A 21962-nucleotide genomic window follows, 5' to 3' on the forward strand; every position below is an offset into this window, starting at 1 on the left:
AGTTAGTTGACTTGCTTTGGGACAAAACAGGGACAGCTAAGGAACAACTGCTTCCCATGGACGATGAAATGCTGCCCACTTATTAGGGCAGGACCTTTAATAGCACAACCTATGCAAACATGGGTTTGGATGAGACCAAAAAGCAGAATTATGACTGCAGACTTCTGTGGCCAAGATGTATCCAGGAGAACACCTCACTTGTTTGCTAAAACCCCTTGCCTTGATTCTCAAATCTTCAGAGGCGCATACAGGTTAAACGATTCTCATCTTGACCTTAGGGACTTGAAGAATGCAATCTTATAGCAGTGTAAGTGGGCTAAACATCGAAATGATACAAGTCAGTCCAAGCTTATTGATTTCAGGGAATTAGGCTAATTTGTTGCACTGACAGAAGCTCCAAAGGGAGCAAGTCAGAATAACAAAGCGGAGCTATTATTAAACTAGAAAGTCTTATGCTAATATACAGAAGGTTAAAAAGGAAGTTGAAATGACCCACCCCCAGCCAAGCTATTCAGCCTAAACAAAGGAACGCACAGTTTGGATACTCCTGCTGCTCTCCGAGGTCAAGGAAGAGATGCCATGGGTCTGGACAGGCTGTGCTAGCTGTCAAACAAAAGGCTTACAAAGAGCTGGCTGAGCGCTCCCCCAAGGGGTTAGGCAAGGAAACTTTCTAATGATGGAAAATACGGTATCACTTGCCTCTGTTAGGTTAGCTGTTCAGGGAGCAGGACAGCGTTAAACTCAATCTCCACATGCACTTGGATAAAGTGAGGAGACATTAAGCAAGAACATGGCCCTGGAAAGAGTGAGAGCACTGACAGGAAAAGAATACGTTTGCCATGGGCTGCAGAGGAAGAGACGGGGCTGGGCAGGATGTGCCGAGCCCTGGGTACTCAAAGAGGCATAGGAAACCCTCTCTCCTAAGCTCCCCTTACAGTCAGCAAAGGCAAATGAGCCTCCTCTGGAAGGTAATCTAGAGCACATGAAGGAAGTGCCTGCTTTAAGTCCCTCTGTGACATCTCGAGTAGAGTACAGAAAGTTCCTGTAGCCTTTCCTGGCACTTTTAGTCTTAGCTCTAGGGTATGTGAGGGTTGGCATTATAAATATTTAGGTTTCAGTTAACAGAGACAACACGGACTGAAATTCACCTGATGTGCTCCAACATATTTCATGTATTTGACTAAGTATCAACACACCGTGTGTCATAACTTTTCTTACCATCTTCAGTCATCATTTATGCTAAAACCCACAACCATCTACCTCTGCATATTGGTATTTTACTAGGAAAGGGAAAGCATGTAGGAAATGGCTGTCACATCTAAAAATATTCCTGTCAATGTAATTAAAAGAAAATAATGTGCTTTTAAAATGTGGGACACGTTAGCACTAAGAAAGAAAAAACCCCTACCATTTGCTCATACCAGAGAAGCAATGTCACAGGCAAACCGTTTAAGATACACTGTCCAAGAGTTTGCCTTCTGATAGAGCTGGACAACTGCACGGGATCTAAAAATGCTCTTCAAACACAAGTGTAATCTACAAACACCAGTGAGCCTCCTCTGGGAGGCAGCTCAGGCATGCAGCTGGCATCTGCAAGTCACATTCAGCCTGGCCTCTCATCATGTGAGGGGCCAGAGCAATCCCCTTACAACTCCTGCGTCTCTTTCATTCATTCCTCCCTCCTGTTGGAAGAGGTGGCGGGGTTTCTCTAACTAGTATTACACTTTCCATCACGATTCCCAAGGTGCCTGTAACCTTGGCATTAGCTAATGAACTCGGCGTTTACTTTAGTTGCAAAATCCAAGGCTTCCCAACTCCCTTCTTTGTTCCACACCTCCTGAAAGAGGGATTTCTTAGCTGCATTCTCTCATTCCATCCTTCTATGAAATGTGGTATTTGTAATCAATGCCAAAGAAAAGATCTTTCTAGCATTTCAGTTGGCCGGAGACATAAAGACATATTTTGCCTAAGTACTATGAGCCACTTCCTGATCTCATTTACAGCAGCATGTATCCAAGACAGTTAGAGAAATTAGAGTACGTAAAACCAGTTTGAGAGAGGTCCCATTCTGGCTTTGAGTATTCAAATTACTTGTTTCAAAGAACTGCCTTTTTAAAATACCTAATGACTGTCTCCTGCTTCAAAACCAAAGAAAAATCTTGGTTAGAAGGGAGTGAATGAGAATGTCAAATGTCTGCTGGTGGCTTTACAGCCTCTCTATGGCAGCTGCAGTTACAGAATTTCCAAACATACTCTGGTTTTTGGAGACACTTATTAGCAGTAGTTTTATCTTTATGGCTAAAAAATATCTGAATTTCATGCTCACGAAAGGTACCACCTTGGGGGTTTTTTTTGTTGTTTTGGGGTTCGGGGCATTTTTTTTTTAAATGGAAAAAGTATCTGTAGAGCAAGCAGAGCAATGGCATAAGCATCCCAGTGTTGCTGTTCCAGTGTGATCTTAAGTTAGCTTTGTACAACATCACCCAGGGAGGCAGAGCACACATCACTGTCAGGCTCCAGTTCTGGACTGCGGTGTAGGTATGGGAACAAATAGAAGGCAACATTATGACAGAGGCTGATAGCAGAACCAATGTAATGAAAATTATTTGTATTTGCACCAGGTAATTCCAGCCTATGGAACTCCTGGAAGCCACTGTGAGACAAAGACTAGATTTTAATCTCTATATGCTTGGGATAGATGTATCTATATATATTTCAAATATCCCTTTGAGTACTTCTATTGATATAGGCTAGTAAGAAACTGCATTCTTTTCCCCTTCAGCCATGCCACAGGGCCCAATCCTGTCTTTACCTGAGTTTTAGAAGTGAAAAGTATGAACCTTATCTGAAATCTTTACCTGGGAATAGGGTCAAAGGAAATCACTGGCATTGAAAGATGAACTAAGATGTCCTACACAAGCCTATCTAACAACTGTTCAAGCTGGAAGATCAGCATCAGGCAAGTATTAGTATCTGTGTGCAGTGAAAATCTTTCAGATACTGGAACTGGCTAGTTGAGCTCAGTGCTGGGCCACAGCTGACTCCCACCTCCGTGTTTCCCAGTTCTGCAGGCAGGGAGTGCAGCTCTGGATCTGGACAAATGCTACTTCCTGCAACAAGGGTGCATGCATGTAATATTCCCTGGCTCTGGGAACAGGTACTTTGCACCTGGTTATACAAGGATCACTAATGTGCTGAAAGACAAGGAACAATTCAAACTTTATACAGAGATGACCTAAGCCAATATTCACTAGGTCACAGCAAGCAGTTTGCAGTTACTTTACAACAACATACTATAAAGCGCAGTGTAAGAGCATCCCAATTAAAAGCTTATCTTGGGACATGATGACTGTTGCAAACAGTCCACTGACTGAAAGAACGGGTCCTCAGCTCTGTTTCTTTTTGCCATCCTACCAGGTAAGGCCCATCACTCAAGAAGCAGATAGCAAACAATACTGTATATTGGTGAAATCTGAACACCTCCCACTCTTTATAGGTGTACCTGAGCTTCTTCCCTGATTCCTTCATATTCCACCCTCATTTTCTTCTGAACATCCTCATCAACGCTGGGGTCACCTATCCTGCTGAACAAGGAAGCAGCTTCCTCTAGCAGTCTTTCCAGCAGGACTGACTGATTTAAGACATCATTCAGCAGAACCTGAGCATGGCTCAGCTGCCACTGCTTCTCCTTTAAACCAAGCTGCAACTCAATGTCAGGCTCCAAGGTCACCCTCATGTTGTGAATCCACGCGTAAAACTCATCTTGGGCTTTCAGGTACTCACTCCAGTGCAGCCAGACCCACTCAATACGGCTGTTGGGGAGAGCAAGAGAGATGAGTTAGATGAAATTATGGTGGGAGCAGTGGAGACTGGCAAGCTCAAAAGCCTTCAGAGCAAAGGACAAGGTTCTCAGCCATTTTAAGCTGCTCTGACTTCAGAGGGTCCGGATTCACTTCCAGGTCCTCCCTGCTCTGGGGAGGAAATATTCTGTACAATGTCCTTGTGCCTGGCCAAACTCATCATTCCAGACCATGAGGTGGGCTGGGTTGTGAAGGCAGAGAGCACTGAGGTCCCACTGACCCTCTCTCCCCACACAGTCCCCGACATGCTTATGGGACTGGGATTAGCAATGATTGCTATCTACAATCCAGGCAGCAGAGAGAGGCAGGAAACACTTCATGAAAGCACTGGATGAGACAACTGCCTCAACACACCAAATAGCAGTCTTGTGCAAAAAGTACATTTGTCTTACCTGTGACAGTGAGTAATGTATATGGCTGTCTCTTCCCACAAGGCTTTAATGTCTTTCAGTTTAGATAGTACCTCATGCTTCTTATCCTCACTGATGCTGCGAAGAGCAGCATCTGCCTTCACAAGAATCAAGTCCATTTTCAAGCTGCCTTCTGGTTCCAGCGCACGTATTTTCTATGAGAAAAACAAATGAGACTGAAAGCATGAAAAGAAAGCAAGTATAATTGATGAAATTTAAACTTTGTTTTTACCCAGGAATCATGAAGTCCCTGCTGCAAAGCTTCTCCTGGTAGGAAAATATGAACTTTTCTTCAGACTTGTTTATTCCTAAACATCCTAAAGGACTGAATTTAACTGAAAACCACACAGCAGTTGAAAAACATTTAAGTTAGCTACAAAAACCAGATCATCTTCTATCAAATATCTGAGGCTGTGTTTCCACTGCTGTTATAAAGTTATAGCACTACATTGCCACATGCCAGTTGCTCTCCCCACCTGCCAAAGAGCGTAGAGGCAATCTCCACAGGGTACACTGTACCATCTCAATTTTAAGCTCTACTATAAGAAATTATGAAGCATATTAAAAAGGCTTCCTACTGCAAATAGAAGTTGACTCAGAAAACAAGCCAAGAGAAATTAACTAGTGGAATTTTCTGCTTGCTACCAAATTTTGCTTTGACCCTAAATTGGTAAGTTATGAATTGGTGAAAACGTGTATCTTGCACAAATCAGAATGCCAGGAACTGAAAGTTAAGCCATCTGATTTTAAGTAGGCTCTCTTCCTCTACCCAGAGATGGAAAATCAGCACAAGTTCTATATAATGTAACAGAATAATTACGTCCCAATTTGGATGTCAGCTTTCAGCATCACTTTATCCAAACTTCTGATACCACCCGATTAGCTTTTCTTGCTGTTATTCCACAAACTCCTGGCAAACTGCAGGCTTTCAAGTTTCAAGGAAAAGGCTTCTATAATGAAAACACTGAGAGGTTCAGAATCAGCAACTACTTTTGGACAGATTAGGCCTGGGGGATTTGTTCAAAAAAATCACAGCACTTATTGCAAAGGTGAAACCAAATCACAGGCCTTCGGATTTCCAGTGTCACATTCTGGGAAAAGACTGTTCTTTTGGCATGTACACAGCACATCTGCATGTGATGTAAAAACAGGTGTTGGGGCGAACTATCTGCTACAAAAAGTGTGATTAAAAGAATCTAGGAAAGCAGGGCAAAGGGTAGGGCAGAGATAAAAAATAAAAGCCATAGCTATCACCTGACAGGAAAAATTTAAGAGTAAAGCTGTATTCTAAGCCTGACATTTTTCCAGCAAGTGAAAGCAAACAACAGCTGGAGAGAAAGCAGTGGCTGTACAGGCATTTTTCTTCTTCAAATCTGTTTTTTAAATGATTGGTATCTTTGGCTGGCATTTTGATTAACAAATTAACCGAAAATAAACCACAGGAAGGAAGCATGAAAAAAAGGCAAGCCAGATGCAAAAGAGGAGCTGAAAAATGATCACTGGATTTGAAAACAGCCAATAGGTGAAGCAGCAAGCATATCACAAGGACATGTGAGCTGGACATGGAAGCCAGGCCCAGAAAGGAGGCAGGATGAGGGAGCAGGAGGTGAATAAGGCACACACAGGAGGAGAGAACAGACACTTGTTATTCTTTAGAATGATGAATTTCCAAAGTCTGAATTGAAAAAATCTTCTAACATCATTTTTTGCATGTTATAGACCTCCTCCAAAGCCCACAGAAGTCAACAGGCTTCAGTTCAGGCCATATTAAATCACCACAAACCATTAAACCTTACATCTTGTTATCTCTGCCATGAATGCACTTCCTTTACCAAACTACTACTCCCCCTACTGAAGTTTCTGTGTTTCTTGCATGTTTTTTGAGACTGTACATATCATAGTTTCCCAGACAAAAGGAAAGGGTGAAAATAATTTAAGGGCAGAAATAAATCTATAGACCAAGAGGAAATACTTCAGATTTTCATGACTGACATGCAACTCCAGCCATCATCCATCATGCCATGAACAGTCTCTATATTATGCCAGAGCCAAGATCCAGCCTCCAATGGGCCACAATTAAGGAAAAAGGCTGAAGACATTGCTGTACCATCATGCAAACTACCTTGTCCTCCATGTAAGCCTGCAATGTTTTTTGGGTTTTTTTTGAGTTGTTAAACTTTAGAAAAGGCAGTCCAAACATGAGTAGACACACAAAAAGAAAGACATTTGGGTAAATAATGATGGGAAAGATTTGGCTATTTAAAGAACAGACTAGTTGGAATTAAAGATAATACAATTATAAAAATAGTTTCAATGTTAATCATAGAAATACCACCAATCCCTCTAATCATGAATGGTAGAGATGGGACAAACAGCTGTGTTTCATTCTCTGAGATTACAAGAACAAGATAACATCTAGTGAAACTGAAGTTAATTAATGTGAAATCACAGTAAGAGAGCAGGCACAATCTGCAACAGGATCTCTGTGAGAAGAGTTATACAAGAGATTAAGTAAGACCAGAAAAAAATGAAAACATTTACCTTTTCATTAGCCAGATTACAAAGGGGAGCTGTAAACTCTCTTAGCATCAGGGTTTATGGAAAAGGACAAGGGGATTACTCTGAAACAGCCCATTACTAGGACACTGCAATCTTTCTCTGTCAGTGCTGGAGTTCTGCAGGAGATGGAACACTAACGTGATCTGACTCTCTCGTACTACACGCTGGGCTTCTGCAAATCACTATCTGGTAACTGCAAGCAGGGACTCAATTGTTTCAGGTTTGAGCATGCTCATAGGAGAGTTTAAACACTTTAGCCTGCCAAACCTGCTGCTAGTCTTCCAAATCAATCTGAAAAGCTTGGAAGCCTTTGATATCAAATTGCCATCCTCTCCTTCTATGTCTGTAAACATTTTGCAGGTGGAAAAACTAGGAAGAATACTGACGTAAACCCATCCACACAGGACCAATATTCCAGCAAGCAGGGGCAGCTGACAGTTTCCTAATGGAAAACTCCAGAGCTCACAGCAATAACTGCTGTAACAATGGCAGCAGTGACAGCCGCCTGTGAACTGCTACATCACTCTTCCCTTACCTCAGTCTCTCTCAGTCTGGCTTCTAGGGCAGATCGAGGTCCCTTGGTGTTGTCATTGATCCTCAGTCTCTCTTGGATGGCCTTCATCCAAGCTTCTGCATTCTCCACACTACTGTCAAATTCATCCTGTAGCTGCTGAGTCATTGCATTCAAAGAAGCTGAAAGCATAAGAAACAGGGAAGTAGGTAGGTTTAGTTAAGACCTAAACAAGAATGCATTCAAGGCAATCTAAAGGAGCAAGGGAGAAAAGCTAATGATGTTGTGGCTTTCCTTTTTAACGATAATACCGAAAAATGTAGCAGTATCATGAGTCAGTTGAGCACAGAAAACATATTCACAGTGCAGCTTTCCCAAATGAAAATATACCAGGAAACAAAAAGAAGGTGGGGAACTGTGGGAGGGTCCATTACAGTAAACAGATTTAATTCAAAGCTTTCAAATTAGATTAATCTGGTGTTTGTGGTGTATTCCAGACTGGCTACACCAATCACAAACACTTTCTGTTTCTTCCCAGAGCCTAGTTAGTACAGAACTCTCCCTATGCCTTTCCAGGCTCATGTACTGAGCACCAAGCACCAGACTAGCAGAGCACTTCACCACATACTTCATTTAGAGGTATATAAACCCTTTAAAGCTGGTGAGATCAGGATCAGATGCTTAGGCCCTCAGTTAACTTGTTCTGCTGAGACCATGGAGAGGTTATCCAAATGCACATGCAGTGAGTCTGGGATACAGAGACAACAGGAATTGGCCAGCAACTGTCAAGACAAACTACTCATAAGCCATCACACGGGAATATCAACACTGATGGATTTCTTCTTTTGCCACCTCTTATATTCCATACCAGGCTTCAAGTTTTTAATTTCCCCTTCCTCTCTCGTTGCCCCCTCCCAATCAGCAGAAGGGTATGATGGTTGGTTGCTCTTTTGATGTGCCCTTGTGTCTTCTCTGTTCAGAGCATAAGCTCTCTGCTGCTCAGATGGCCTCCTTTGTGCCTGTACAATAGAGGAAAGCCATCCTATGCTCACCCTTAGGCACTGCTGTACTAACTTGACTAATAAGGATGAACCATAACAAAGCCCCCTGTAGGTCAGCTCTGCTGCTGAAGTGAACAGAAAGATAGCTATTGACATTAAATGGGTTTGGATCACATCCTGCAACTACTGCCAGCCAAGCAGTCAGTGTCTCTTGTGAATTAAAATATTCCTCTTTGTTATTCATCACTGAAATATTTTTGCAGCATGAAGTTTGAGGCTTAATTACTGAACCCAAGTTTGTCGCACAGAATTCAGTTCCACAGCAGCACCCTCAGTTTCCATGAAACAAGTCATGTGGAAGAAAGTGCTTGGTGCGAGAGGCAGAGCACGGCTCTTGGGGAAGCTGGACCAGTGGTGTTTTGTAACCACTTTAACTCTTGGCAGCTTAGTGTTTACAAAGGGAGAGCCGTCCTTCTTCTGCTCACTGGCAGAAAGCTCCCCACCATCCTGCCCCTGTTCCTGTTCATGAGGTAAAAGGATTTATGCAATATTAGATGTCCTCCCCTGTAGCTCCCACTGCATTTTCTTCTACATTAGACCAGAAGAAACAAGACATTAGTGTTCACAACACTGATGTCTGGCAACAGAAACAGTCTAAATTGTTGCTTCCCAGCCTTCAGCGGACTTTATGCCCAACAGGTCCCAGAAGAGAGTGAGAGAACCGCACCTACAGAGCAGCTACTGTACTACCCACAGGGATTACTGGAGCAGAGGATGGGTCAGACCCCCCTGTGCAGACAAGCGGAGCTGCATTTGCATGGAAGATGGAATTCCTCCCTAAGTGAGAGATGTCAGACAGGGCAGAATCCAAAACTGTAACCCTCAGAGCTAGAAGGCAGTTTAAAAAAGTGTGACCTCACCTTGAAAAGATTAAAGAATAAAACAGGATGTACTGGATTTAGTGAGGGTGGTGTGGCACAGGGCAGCTACTCCCTCTCTCAAATATAAAATATATGACAGGATATATAATTAAAGCTAAAATCATTGACTTGCATCACAAGAGTCTTAAGGATGAAGCTAGCTAAAGGGGTAATGTTATTCTCAGTGGATTGCTAGATAGCTCTGTCCTTCTCCAACTATGACTGGTCCAGAACTGACGTTTCTGAACTATAATAACCCAACTCTCAGAAAAGAGTACACATTTTTCTGTAGCTGACTGATCAACTCATTTTCACATTAACATTTCTCATTGTATCTGGCAGTGGTAGAGGGACTGTCCCCTAAAACCTCCCTTGTTACATACATACATTTCTAGGCAAATAGTTTCTGAATGCACGAGTGTAAGCTGTGGTGATTCCAGTTATGCTATTGTGAAACAAAAACTCACGGTACATTTGCTGGATAGACTCTGATGAGGAGCGGCATTCATTTCCTAGGAGAGGTGTCTATTCCTGGCAACATCCATATCAAATTTAAAATTGGCTTCAGGACTCCAGTCATGGAGTAGCCAATACGGAACATTACGTTATCCTAGTCCTATTTCTTACAAGAAGTAGAGGGCAATGAAACATGGTTAAGAAGCAGCGGAAAACCTACTGTCATCTAACATGAAGAAAACCCCACTCACACTCTGCCCTCATGCCGCTTTCCTCTAAGCACAAGGATTTTCTGTCCAAACCCACAGATACAGAGACCCCCATCCCACATACAGGTGTTCCATGTAAGCAGCCAACGCAGGAAGCCATGAAAAATGTTATTTCAATGTTAAGATCACCAGTCTGCAACGGAAGATAAATACTTTGCTACTCCAACTGCCTGCATAACATCATTGACTGATTTTGACCAAGTAATTCCTACACCTAGCACCATAAAGATGATTAAATTTAGCATGGACTCTGACCCAATGCCCAGGCGGATTTCATGGTAGTTATGACCTGCAATACCTGACATGGATCTGGGCTGCCTCTTGAGACTGACTGTGTCCTGTCCTCCCTCCTTCCTCCAGGCCAGGCAGCCAGACCCTGACTGAAGCAATCAGCTGCAGTGTCCTGGAGTCTTTTGTTCTGGAACCCGCTCCCCCTTCCCAGGCACTAAAGGCATGGGTTGATATCTGCAAGGAAAAAGTATGTTTTCTGACTTATTGTCTGCTTGGGAGGAAGAACAGCTGTTGACTATCTGAAATTTAGCAATATCTGTAATTTCTCTGCAAACGCTCCTAAAGCTGGGATAAATTATTATTGGATAAGTGTTAATGAATCAACAGTATCTAACCTATTTCTGCTGCATCACTGGGGCTAAATGACTGAGCAATACTGGACATGAAATACAGGGCTGTGATCAGTACAAGAAATACAAAGGAGACATAGCAGCTCCTGGAACAGACCTGAGCTGTTCAGCTGTGCAAAGCCAGCATTCACAGACCAACCTGCAACAGCAGCAGACCATTAGGGCCACTTGTACCGTGGTGCGACAGCCCCTGTCCCAGGCCACAGGCTCAGTCGCTAGGACCCACTGTGCCACGAAAAGCCTCCCCTTAATCACAGGTGCGATCCTCTGAGCAATTTGTACAAAATTATTTTTATCATAGTCATTTTCACATGCATGTAGCTGTTCCAAACAGCTTTTCATTTTAATGCCACTTGAGTCAGTATATTAATTCATACCATGGAAGGCATATTTATACTGCAGAAAGCGTTTAGCATCTCTATACATATGTTACTAAATAAGGGTAATAACTACACATAAGAAATTCTGGCATAGATAATGAGATGCTGAGCAAAACCAAGTTTTATTTGCCCAAATGCAATAACACAGTTACTTATTAGAGGTAAGGAAGAAGCATATTTCAGGGTGCTGAACATAACTGACTCAGGACAGCTCCTGCAGCATGTCCAGAGGTTATAGAAAGCACGTTTCAGGAACAGGGAAATGTGAAACACAGGTAAGCTCCAGAATCCTTTAGCTGAACCTCTCCCACAACACTGGTCTTCCTACCTTCTCTGAATCAAACCTCCATGGCCCCCAACACAGTGGTTGGCAGTGTCTGAGTAGGCACACGTGTTTCAGTGCCACAGAGGGCACGATGCCTCAGCCCTTGCCCCGTTGCTCTGCCAGACCCACTGCACACCCACAGCACAAGCCGGGCTTGTACTGGATGCCTGCGGCTTGGCTACCACACATGGGACATCTGTACCTTTGGTAGAGGGAAAGGTGAACTCCTGTGGCAACACACCCCCAACTCAAGTCAGCATCACTCCTCTCCCCCTCTCTCACCCAGGCACAAAGCCATTTAGCAAGGAGGGAAGTCGGAGGACTGTAACCCACCACCTGTTCCCAAGCTCCCCGAGGAGAAGGGGCAGCTGGCAGGGTGCTGGGGACACAGGCACTGCCCCCCTAGCTTGCCCACGAGCCACAGGCTGAATACCCCAACATGAATTAATGAGATCCAAAGCAACAGCAGCTGGGTTTTGCTTATAAAATCTGCTCAGCTCCTGAGCTGTGCCTCATCTGTGTTGGGCTGGGCTGAAGAGGTACAGAGGCAGCCTTGTATCAGCTGCGGTCTTGGAGCCATCCCACTGAAAGAACGGATAAATTAATTAGCTGACCGCTCTGCATTATAGCTCTTGGAGCCACTACATGGTAGCAGCACCACTGAGGGACACGGAGGTGCCTGGGTCTCCACGGCAGACCCTGACACAGTGAAACGCACAGGTCATCCTCTACGTGATCCACTAGCACTCACAGAGCCAAATTTCTGCAAGCACTTCTTCCTCAAGTACAGCTACTTCAGCAATCTTTCTAGTGCATCTAATAACTCTCACAAGGCTATTGCGAGATTTACTTATTTAATATTTTTAATGCACTACTGAGAGCTTTTAAAGGTATTTTGCAAGTGCAGTATCTTTTTGTTAGAATTATCCTATTATTTTGCAATGTTTCCTAACATACTATTTTATCTCTGCCAAGTCATGCTGCTTTTTTTTTTTAAAAAAAACCAACAAACTTCTTAAAACATTTCTCACAACCACTCCCATTTTACACATTCTTTTAAACCCTACATTTACAGAACACAGGCTTTTAAATGGCTTCAATATGTCTTGGAATCCTATATCCGTGTACTACTTGAATAGTTTCCAGAACCCAGTTCTTACAAAAATAAAAGTACAAAAAATGCTCCAGGAAATTCAAATCACTCACCATTAGGGAAACCGTTTTCCGATTATGGAAATACTTCAAACTTTTCATAACCCTTTCCATTTGGTTCTGGGATTGAATGTGAAAAAAAAAAATATTTTAAACAAACCCACTGGACTGTGTCAAATTTTATACAAATGCATGAGTGTGGAAGCAATTTTGGTTCTGGGAATTGTATCTGGGATAATTTAATAACTTTTCACCTTCCCTTGATATGGTAAAGAGAGCTCTGACCCTGTCTGCTTCAGGCTGGAGCGGAGGGTCAGTCATTGGCACAGATCACAGAGAGGCAAAGCACTGACTGTTGTCTTTCCACAGCTGACTATTCTTGGTCTACTCCAGGAGGAGCTATTTTGCATCGCGTTATTAGCTGATGCTTTACCAGGCGAGAGACTGAAAGCCTCCGGGGTAGCCACACCCAGGTAGAGCTGAGTTAAACTGCCTGAGTAGGTGCAGAAGCCCTCCAGGTTTCAAATAAAAGGTGTCGTTACTTCCAGCATAGTCTTTTAGAGGCTCAACACGTTAATCCTATCACCTTGGCCATCTTCCAACAGAGCCCTTTCCTGTGCTATTTGCAGTGAATGTTTATGACAGTCAGCGATTGTTTGCCCTAATTAATGAGCTAGAGAATAAATAGTTTTTTGGAATAAACACATCCATATCCTAGTTACAAGCATTCCCTTCAACCAAGGAATGCGAACATCATGAGTACATACAGCACTCGTGCATATCATAACCATTTCCTTTCCCTTACAAAACCATTCCTAGGAAGCCTATGGCTAACGCAAGACGTTCTGCCACAACATGATCACACCTGACAATTTTCTATTTGATACAAAAAACTGAAAAGCAGAGACATGTTCTGTGCAAGCTAACTCTCAAAAAAGCCTGATTTTGTTTTCAATCATTTGTTTAAAGATTAATTTCAGACTTTGGTGACAGCCAGTGCAAATGGCCTATCTTTTTGTTTTCTAAGACTGCTGTGGAAAACATGTAATTCCCAGGTCTAAAAAGCCATTTCCTAAAAAAAGGGATTGAAATTTTAAAATAATTCTATACCTGAATGGAATCATCATGTGCAAGTAAGGCAGAGTTGGGTCCTGGGGCTATCTTCCCTTTTAGTATCAGGAATGACAATCAGTAGATCTGACCACAGCACTTTTATATTTCAATCTTCAAGTCATTTGGAAGTAAAAAGTATAGGTGAGGACTCTATTACAAATGTCTCCCCACTCCATACACTCCACACACACAGCCGGTCTATCATGATTCAATTAGGTAAGTAAAATGCAGGTTTTAGTACTGATCCAGAATTCCTTTTTGCCACCAAGGAGACAGAGTATCTATATTAGATATCTGTCTGATTTAGATTTTGATCTTCTATCCCCACATTATTGAGGTATTAAACAATCTTTAGAGCATTTATTCACTCAGCCCCCCTGGGGAGTAAGGCTATCTCTAACCCCTTTATAGATTAACACCTCATCTTCAAAGGCACTTTGTTTCTTGCCTCTAGGCAAGAAGGAAATACTTGAAAGGACAAGAACAAAATTGATAATTCAGTTAAACACTGCAGAGAGTGATTTTCAACCTTTTCTAATATGTACCCTTTCAAGTATCTCTACAGAGATGCAGATCTCTGTTTAGGGACTTTAAACTTAATGACAAGAGACTTCCTAATTACCATTCACAGACTCTTTTGTCTGGGAAATCACAGCTTAAACACCTCTGCTCTACAACTTCAGCAGAGATTCTTCAGATCCAGGGAATCTGCTTCAGAAATTGGCCCGGAAAGGTACCTGTGGGCTTACCAGCAATCTACAGCTTGTGAACTTGTCCCCAGCTGCTGAAGTAGGCTAGGTTTCAGCTTTGCTCAGCTCCCTAAGAGTTTTACCATCAGTCAGCCAATGAAAAAGCACTGCAAGCCAATGGCGCATTAGTCTCACAGTCTCTGGAGGCTTGAATTTATGTATTTAATTATCTCCCACTTGTCCTCCACAGACTGGATGATGCCTCAGTACCGGGTGCCAGTCACAGCACTGATACACTGACTAATAAACCTCTGAGGTATCTGCCTCTTGGCTAGAGATCAGTGAATAATTCAGAGTGAATAATATATCTGATAAATCGTTCCTCTTTTGCTGGTCATAAATTGTGTACAGACAATCTCATTTTCTCAAAGGTGTGGTTATTCCTAACTATTTGCCAAATATATTCTGCAAATTAGTTTTGCTCTGTAGACTATCCCCAAGTAATTCTTCCTTGCGATTCTTAATACCGCAGCTGCGCTGCTTAATTTTGGTTTGGCATCACAACCCTAGTAAGAAATTGTCCATCTTCCCCGGCTGGCTGGCAGCAGCTCTTCTCGTTTGTGTGCAGTTTGTCACACGGTGACTCCCGAGGGCCATTTTCATAATCAGGACCCCAATGTGTTAATCTGCGTACAAAGAGTGCACTTTCACAGCACCTTGCGGTGAGCAGAAGTGCCCTACAGTTAAAAGGATAATACCTCTGTCCCAAGGAGATTACAGATGGCATGTCAGAAGGGTTCAGCAATGAAAGCAAGGTGTCAGTGTGCGCTTAGGGACACGGGGAGGTGGAATGCAGAAAGGGCCGTTAGAGACTGCAGCTGCATTTCCAGTGCTCTATGCAAGCTGTGGTGGTTCCACCACCCATGTCCTCCGCCCACCCCCTGAAGCCAGAGATACTAAGAGATCCTCAAGCCCTGCTAAAGCACGTGGCGTCAGCTTGGTGTCTGCAAACACGCTGGGACTCAGAAGTGTGTCTCTCACCAGGAGAGAGGATTCATTGCAATGGACCTCAGGCTGTCGGTGGGACACCTTGAGCTAGGAGCCCTGCGATTCCCTGGGGAGTCAGTGCGAGAGAGGGGCACTTCCAAGCAAGGATCCATGCCAGAGGTGGGACAATGTGCCTTCTGCAGGAATCCCATGTCCTGAAGAGGCCTACAATTGTAATGTGGGTGCTCAGGGCTATGGGATGTCAATCTGTCTCAAAGTCTGCATCCTTTCCTCTTCCACATCACTGTTTCCACATTTGGATCTAGGGGGTTTTTGCACATACAATTTTTCCCCCCCTTACAAAACCAGTATTAAAATCTCATTTGACCATCAGCCAAATGCCTCTGCCTCTGAGTGAGCAATTGTGTACAACCTCAGAGCACTAAGCACAACGGCTTTTAAACTAATAAACCTTTTACGTCAAGTATTTACTAGAAATATTTGTTAGAAATAAAGTCACTTGCAAGTACTTAACAAGTATACTCTAAGGGCCCAATATCTTTTGTCCCCTTTAGAGGAACAGCTGAAGGACTAACTCCCCAAAACATAAGATTTCTCAGATATATCTTTCAAAACATTATCACTAGGATGATGCTAATGAGATATTTATATGGTGAAAGAGAGACTCATTGGAATTAAAAAAATAGTTAGCAAGTAGGACAATACTAATTTTAAATACTGAAGTTGATTAAAATAAGCGTTATCTTCGTGGGATCAAAGCACATGATCATGGAAAAATTAGCATATTTTAATTTGTACACAACAGGAAGATGTGTTTATATAAAGAAAGAGAGAAATGACCACTGCAAGAGCTTAACACTTGAAATGCTGTCAAAACCATATAGCAGGGTAAGAAAAGCTAGACCTGAACAGCCAGCACTCTGGACATAATTTAAAGTCATATTTGCATTAAGCTGATAATGCCAGGCTTTATGTTGCAAAACCGCGCTGGTTTCCGTTTAGACAAACCCACAGACAAACAAGGCCAGCCTGTGTCCCAAACAAAATACGCTATTGGAACTGCCAGCAACCTCATCCCTAAGCTCAGAAACAAAGTAGACCACTGCAAAATGGTGGATATAAATTAATTTTGAGTGGCTGAGAACACTTCTGGAATTGAATAAAACAGGCTGCTTTCTCGTGACTCATTTTTGCCTGAACTATTGCAGTTTCCATGTCTTCGTCACCCTCCCACTGTGCGTGCTCACCAGGCACTGTGGGTTAAAGAGCAAGACCGCATCTCTGCTTTCAATTGCAAAGACCAGCCCTAGCAGCCGCTGGAGTGCAAGCACATTTTCAGTTCTGTAAAGAAAACACCATCGCCATAACTCCAGAGCTCTGATAGCCCAGGATTTCACAACAGGATGAAGAACGCCTCTGAGATGAAGCAGCACTGCCTTTTTAGTAGTCTTTTTAGCCTGATTGAGGACTGAAGTCCTATAGTTTATAAACCTAAATAGGATTTGAACCTCCTCCTACTGAGATTAATCAAAACTAAAAGAAAGAGTAAAGTGGCAGCAGGACCCAGCAGTAAGCCATGTTTGTCAGCAGTCCACCTCCAGTGAGGAGGACCAGAGAGTTATTTAAAGCTGTGATCACAGATTAATTACTGTGCTGAGCAGCGAGAGTAAAGCCGATGCTTATTCTTCCCACTCTTACATCATCCACTTTTAATTACCTTTTAAAAATTGAAAACTATAAGAAAACAGAGCTCTTTTTTTTCCTGCGAACATCTCAAAAGATGAGGCAGCTCAGCTCTATTTAGACCCCAATGGGACCTCAGAGCCTACTTCTTCTCAGCAACTTTGAAAATCCCACCCTAAATATTATGGTGCATAACTCTGGGGCCGCCGGCTGCCAGAGAGCTAACATGGAGATACATTTAGAGCAACAGAGTTTTATATCAGCTGAGGATTTCCACACAGATGCTGGCATATTTGAGAAACATCTCCTGACAGATGTGTCATAGCAGTAACGATTCTCAAACATTTGAAAGAAGGAAAAAGTGTAAAGATATAGATTCTTATAACCCCAATAATATATAATTATTCCTATAGGGAGTAATACACATCATGGCACAGCCTTAACTTTGATCTAAAAGAATAATAATCTTTCTTCAGTAGTCTCCAAGGCCATCTTTTAAAGGTACAACAAACACTTGTTATATTTTAAAGGCGTCATTGGAATTTTCTCCTGCTATTTCTCCTTTGAATTCATAGATCAGGGCTCAGTAGTACCTTGCTAAAGGTTGATTCAGAAAACAGGAGAAGCAGGTGATTGCCTTCCTGGAGGAAAATGCATCTGATTCTGCCCATGGCAGGGGGGTTGGAACTAGATGATTGTTAAGGTCCCTTCCAACCCAAACCATTCTATGATTCTATGACTCTGTGACAGGGAACCACTGCTAAACCACAGCACAACAGAGCCTCCAATGGCCACGTTTGGGCTCAATGAGCACAACACATGCGACAACGCTTGTGCAAACTATACTCCCTACTTAAAAAATAATACTGAATTTCTTTAATCTCTTTTTAGCTTAATCCGTACACCCAGGTTTCAACAGTCACATATGGGACCTTAAAGCCACACTATTGAACAAACTTCAGGGAAGGGATCTCAGCAGTCCCGATTTGGTGAACACCTGGGGGCTGTAAAAGCTGATACCATGTATTGAGTGCCCGCAACACTCCAACTCCCAACAGACACTCTATTAACTTCACTGCCTGCCCCTTATCTCTGACCCTTGTGGTGAGCGCCACGGTAGGGATATTTTCGCTTCTCTTTTCCTGCCTTACATGAAGGAGTTCCGCATCCTGGCCTGCTGCTCACAAAGCAGTTTACCAGGCCTCATTTTGTCGCGCAGGGCCCTCCAATCCTCCCACCCTCTCCGCCAGCGCCCTGCGGCACTGGCACCGAGCAGGAGGCCGGGCGCGGGCTTTCTCTGGAGACGAGCGCGCGAATGGGCTGGTCTTGGTGTGTGCCACCAGCCGCCTGCTGCCGGAGCCCTCGGTCATTGCCCTCCCCCAGCAGGCCACTCCTTTCTATCTCCTTTTCACCGTAAGTCAAATCCTTGAAATTTCAGGGAACTTAGTATCTCTGACGCTTCCATCTCTCTGGCAAATTTAAGGGAAAGCAAAAAATGAGTTCGAAAATTATTAGGAGCCAAAAGGTACCGACAGGCTGCACGGTTACAACCATCTCGCTTCATTACAAAACAAAAGTAACAAACCTTGCAAAAACCTTACCAAAATCCTGGGAATTCTGGAAAAAGGGGCTGGTAAAAGCCTGTGGCGATTTCATCAAAGTTCCCCCATGAGTTTCCAGCATGGCAAGTGCAATCCAGCCTGGCCTCTGCGTGGCGTTACGACAGTGGTTCGGCACGGCCGGCAGCACGAGCAAGTCTGGCGCGAAGAGAAACCAGCGGCTTCCTCCTTACTTATGTCGGAGGTAGCACAGGATTTCCTCTCTGCCTCCTGCTGCGTGGCAGGAGTGAAAGAGGGGGTGACAATCTAAAGACATATCAGCCCAGGAAAAAAAAAAAAAAAAAAAAAAGAAGAAAATAAAAGAAAACCCGCACGGCATGCTGCCACTGTTTGCAAGGTAGGTGAGATTTAAATAGCAATAATCCCCAGAAACTATCTAGTTCAGGTCATCAACTAACAAGCTGGTTAATTCCTGTAAGGATTAATGCTTGAAATTATTATGCCTGGCAGATGTTTGCTGAACAGGAGTTAGTCCAGAATATGCAGCATGAAAACCAGCAAGAAGTAAAAGTGGAGACAGGTACATGTCAGAGCCGAGATTTTTAGATATCATTAGCCCAACCTCTAACATAATTATAATTTTCCTTTCTACCCACCTTATCTTCCACTTCTTTTTTACTCTCAGCTCTCTAGCAGGAGATTCCCTTCACAGACTGACACACTAATCTAGATTCTGCTCTCAGTTACAACCGTGCAATGCGAAAAAGAGGTTAGCCAATATTTTCGGGCAATACCACTGCTGCACAATTTGACTGAATGGAATACACTGTGTAGGCGTTAGCTGTCTCTCGTGATGGAGCACATGATGAATTCTCCATTCCCTGTTCCCGAAAACTATTGGAAAATATAAAGCAGCATTCTCCTTCAATTAATTATGATCCCACTGGTTACGTCTGCTGTTAGACATTCAGTGAAACCCACTGGTTTGGTCTACCCACCCACTGCCATTTGCATCATCCTAATGGTGTAAATCTAGTTAATATACTCCAGGACCAAACCAGATCCCACTTACACTCAAGCTGGTGTAAATCCAAAGCAAGTCCATATGGCGAGCAATCTCTCTAGTTTTACAGCTGCTGTGTATCATAATTTGTACTAGACTGAGCAGCATTTCTAGGATTATAATAAAAGTAAGGAGGAAAGGTGGAGAAATCAGTGAAAATAAAACATGGGGAAAAAAGTTGTTTCAAATTCTACTTCCACATTAGAAGTTACAGGTGCAAACAGGGATAAAAGTATGAATCTCTCCACCCATTTCAGAATCAGGCAGCACAAGTGAACAGCATGAGGAAAAACTGAAGAGAGGAACAAAGACGGGATGAAAATCTAGGTGGAAGAACAGCAATGGAGTAGAAGCTCTTGATCAAGCTAACCCTGTGAAGCTGTCAATACAGAGGATTAACTGAAGACCAGTAGCCTTAGCTACACTGTGACCACCATGTGCAATGGTGACCCCAATGAAGCCAACTGAACGCACAATTTTGTCACCAGTGGTGAAAAAACCAAGGGACAGAAGAGGAGGAACATCTTAGGAGTTAGCAATGCCTGTCAATACCTCTAGAGAGGGAACTGATACACCAGCTATTTTCCAACTGTCTTGTCATCCCTTTGCTAACGTGAATAACCCTTAGAAATGATAAGAACATCTCAAAACACATCAGCCTGCAGATTAAAATATACAATGCCTGGGGGAATGCAAACTGGAGAGCAGTCTATTTATCTGAAAGTCAAATCAGAGTTGTTTTAGGATTGTGTTGCTGTTTGAATGGTGGAGTTTAAAATGCCTATAAATGAACCCCTTCACAGGCTTTTCCCCTGTTCTCTCTCTCATGTGGTAAATCCCATAGTCACTGTAAATTTGCCATAGTCCTGTTAAAAAAAAAAATAAAAGGACTGAAACTACTAGTACTGAGGAAGGAGAGCATATATGGCTAACATCAGCTATACACAGCAGCTGCTAAAACACAGTAAGAAGCGGTCTCTTTCAGTGACTAACCTAGAAAGCAAAGGAACCCAGCAGCTACTCTGGTGAGTACAGTCAGCCACAACCTGGAGGCAGCAATGAAAGGATCAAACTAACAGTCAGAAATACAGCATTCCCCATAAAACTTTCAGTAAGTTAGTATCACAACATATTTTAAATATATAAATCCTAGACTACCACTTGAGCATAATTCCCTTTAGACCAAATTTGATTTTACATTTTTCCATATTTTAAAAGGAAACTGCAGTTTCAGCAAAATATTCCAAATGTTCCCACAACATCTGACCTGCCATTCCCTTCTTTTCCATACAAAGAACACTATTTTCAGTTCCAGCAAGGGATGGAACAGTGTTTTTCCCACTCTTCAAGTCAACTATCATTTCTGTTGTGGTAGTGGAAAGCATTTAAATGGTCCCTTCTTTAGCCTGACATCTCTATGTTCAAAGATGGATTCAATTACATCTGTAAGAAAACCAGCTGGATGATCTTAGATTACCTTAAAGTCTGCAGGCACTGAAAAGGAAATATATTTCTGCAAACCCAGTGCAGGCCATGGAGTTAAATGACTACACTGCCCCACCGATTAACCTACTGTACTTAAGTGATACTCCAGACAGACTGGCCTCATTGCCCACTAATCATCTGTATCTTTGAACAGCCAGTGATGTACCAGACCACTAACTGTTGAGGAGACAGAAGTTGTCACCCCAGTAGGGTTACAAGGGTCATAAATTATAAAGCGTTGCCTGAGCTCTGATGAAGAGCTATGAAGCCCCGCAGGTAGGAAACAGAGCAGCAGTATAAAAAATTTTCTTCCAAGATGACCATTACAACTGTGTTACATATTCTTACTACTCTGCAGAGGCTCAGGTCATAGCTGTGAACCAGCACTCCACCATGCTGCAGGTAGCATGTGTAGAGCAGCAGTGGCATCCCCAATTCACCAAGGTTACTGCTGAGGCAGAAGAGAAGAGGCAGAATACAGATACAGAGGGGGGACACATAGGAGCAATGAAGCGGTATTAGCCAGTGTGAAAAGCCACAGGCAGAGCAGCAGCTGCCTAACCATGGTTAAATCTCCACAGACATTGCAGCAAAAGAGTTTTAAGGAGGAATCTGAGAGACGGTCATGACGTGGATTTGGGAAGGATTACATGTGAGGACACGACTGGGAGCAAAAGCGTGAAAGTGCCCAGGTGAAAGTCTACCAAGCGTTAGCAGAGGTGGTATCATAGGCTGGCCAGAGGTGGAAGCTGCTCTCTCAGTAACAAATTAAATGCAGCTTGGGGATGTGCGGGAATCAAAATTTCCATCTTCTGGGAAAGATTGTATTTCTAACTATATTTTAATTCTGAATTAGAATAACACTGATATAAAGGGAC

The 21962-nt window shown here is 43.0% G+C and overlaps 1 protein-coding gene across 8 annotated transcripts in view; it reads right to left on the reverse strand.

Moving 5' to 3' along the window:
* Nucleotides 1-21962, reverse strand: part of SYNE3 (spectrin repeat containing, nuclear envelope family member 3) — an 86045-nt gene that overhangs the window by 40831 nt on the left and 23252 nt on the right. For 3 of the 8 annotated variants that reach the window (XM_010583898.1, XM_010583896.1, XM_010583897.1), the window contains exons 2-5: nucleotides 10285-10451; nucleotides 7365-7522; nucleotides 4253-4425; nucleotides 3503-3812 (exon numbers count right to left, since the gene is read on the reverse strand). In XM_010583898.1, coding sequence (XP_010582200.1) covers nucleotides 3503-3812; nucleotides 4253-4425; nucleotides 7365-7522; nucleotides 10285-10291 — 648 coding nt within the window. In that variant the 5' untranslated portion in view covers nucleotides 10292-10451. Of the gene's footprint in view, nucleotides 1-3502; nucleotides 3813-4252; nucleotides 4426-7364; nucleotides 7523-10284; nucleotides 10452-18578; nucleotides 18843-21962 lie in introns of those variants that run through there. The other 5 variants (XM_010583899.1, XM_010583900.1, XM_010583901.1 and 2 more) reach the window with 3 other exon arrangements.

The sequence above is a fragment of the Haliaeetus leucocephalus genome, unplaced genomic scaffold (genome assembly GCF_000737465.1).
Source record: "Haliaeetus leucocephalus isolate CR32 unplaced genomic scaffold, Haliaeetus_leucocephalus-4.0 Scaffold932, whole genome shotgun sequence".
Taxonomy (NCBI): domain Eukaryota; kingdom Metazoa; phylum Chordata; class Aves; order Accipitriformes; family Accipitridae; genus Haliaeetus; species Haliaeetus leucocephalus.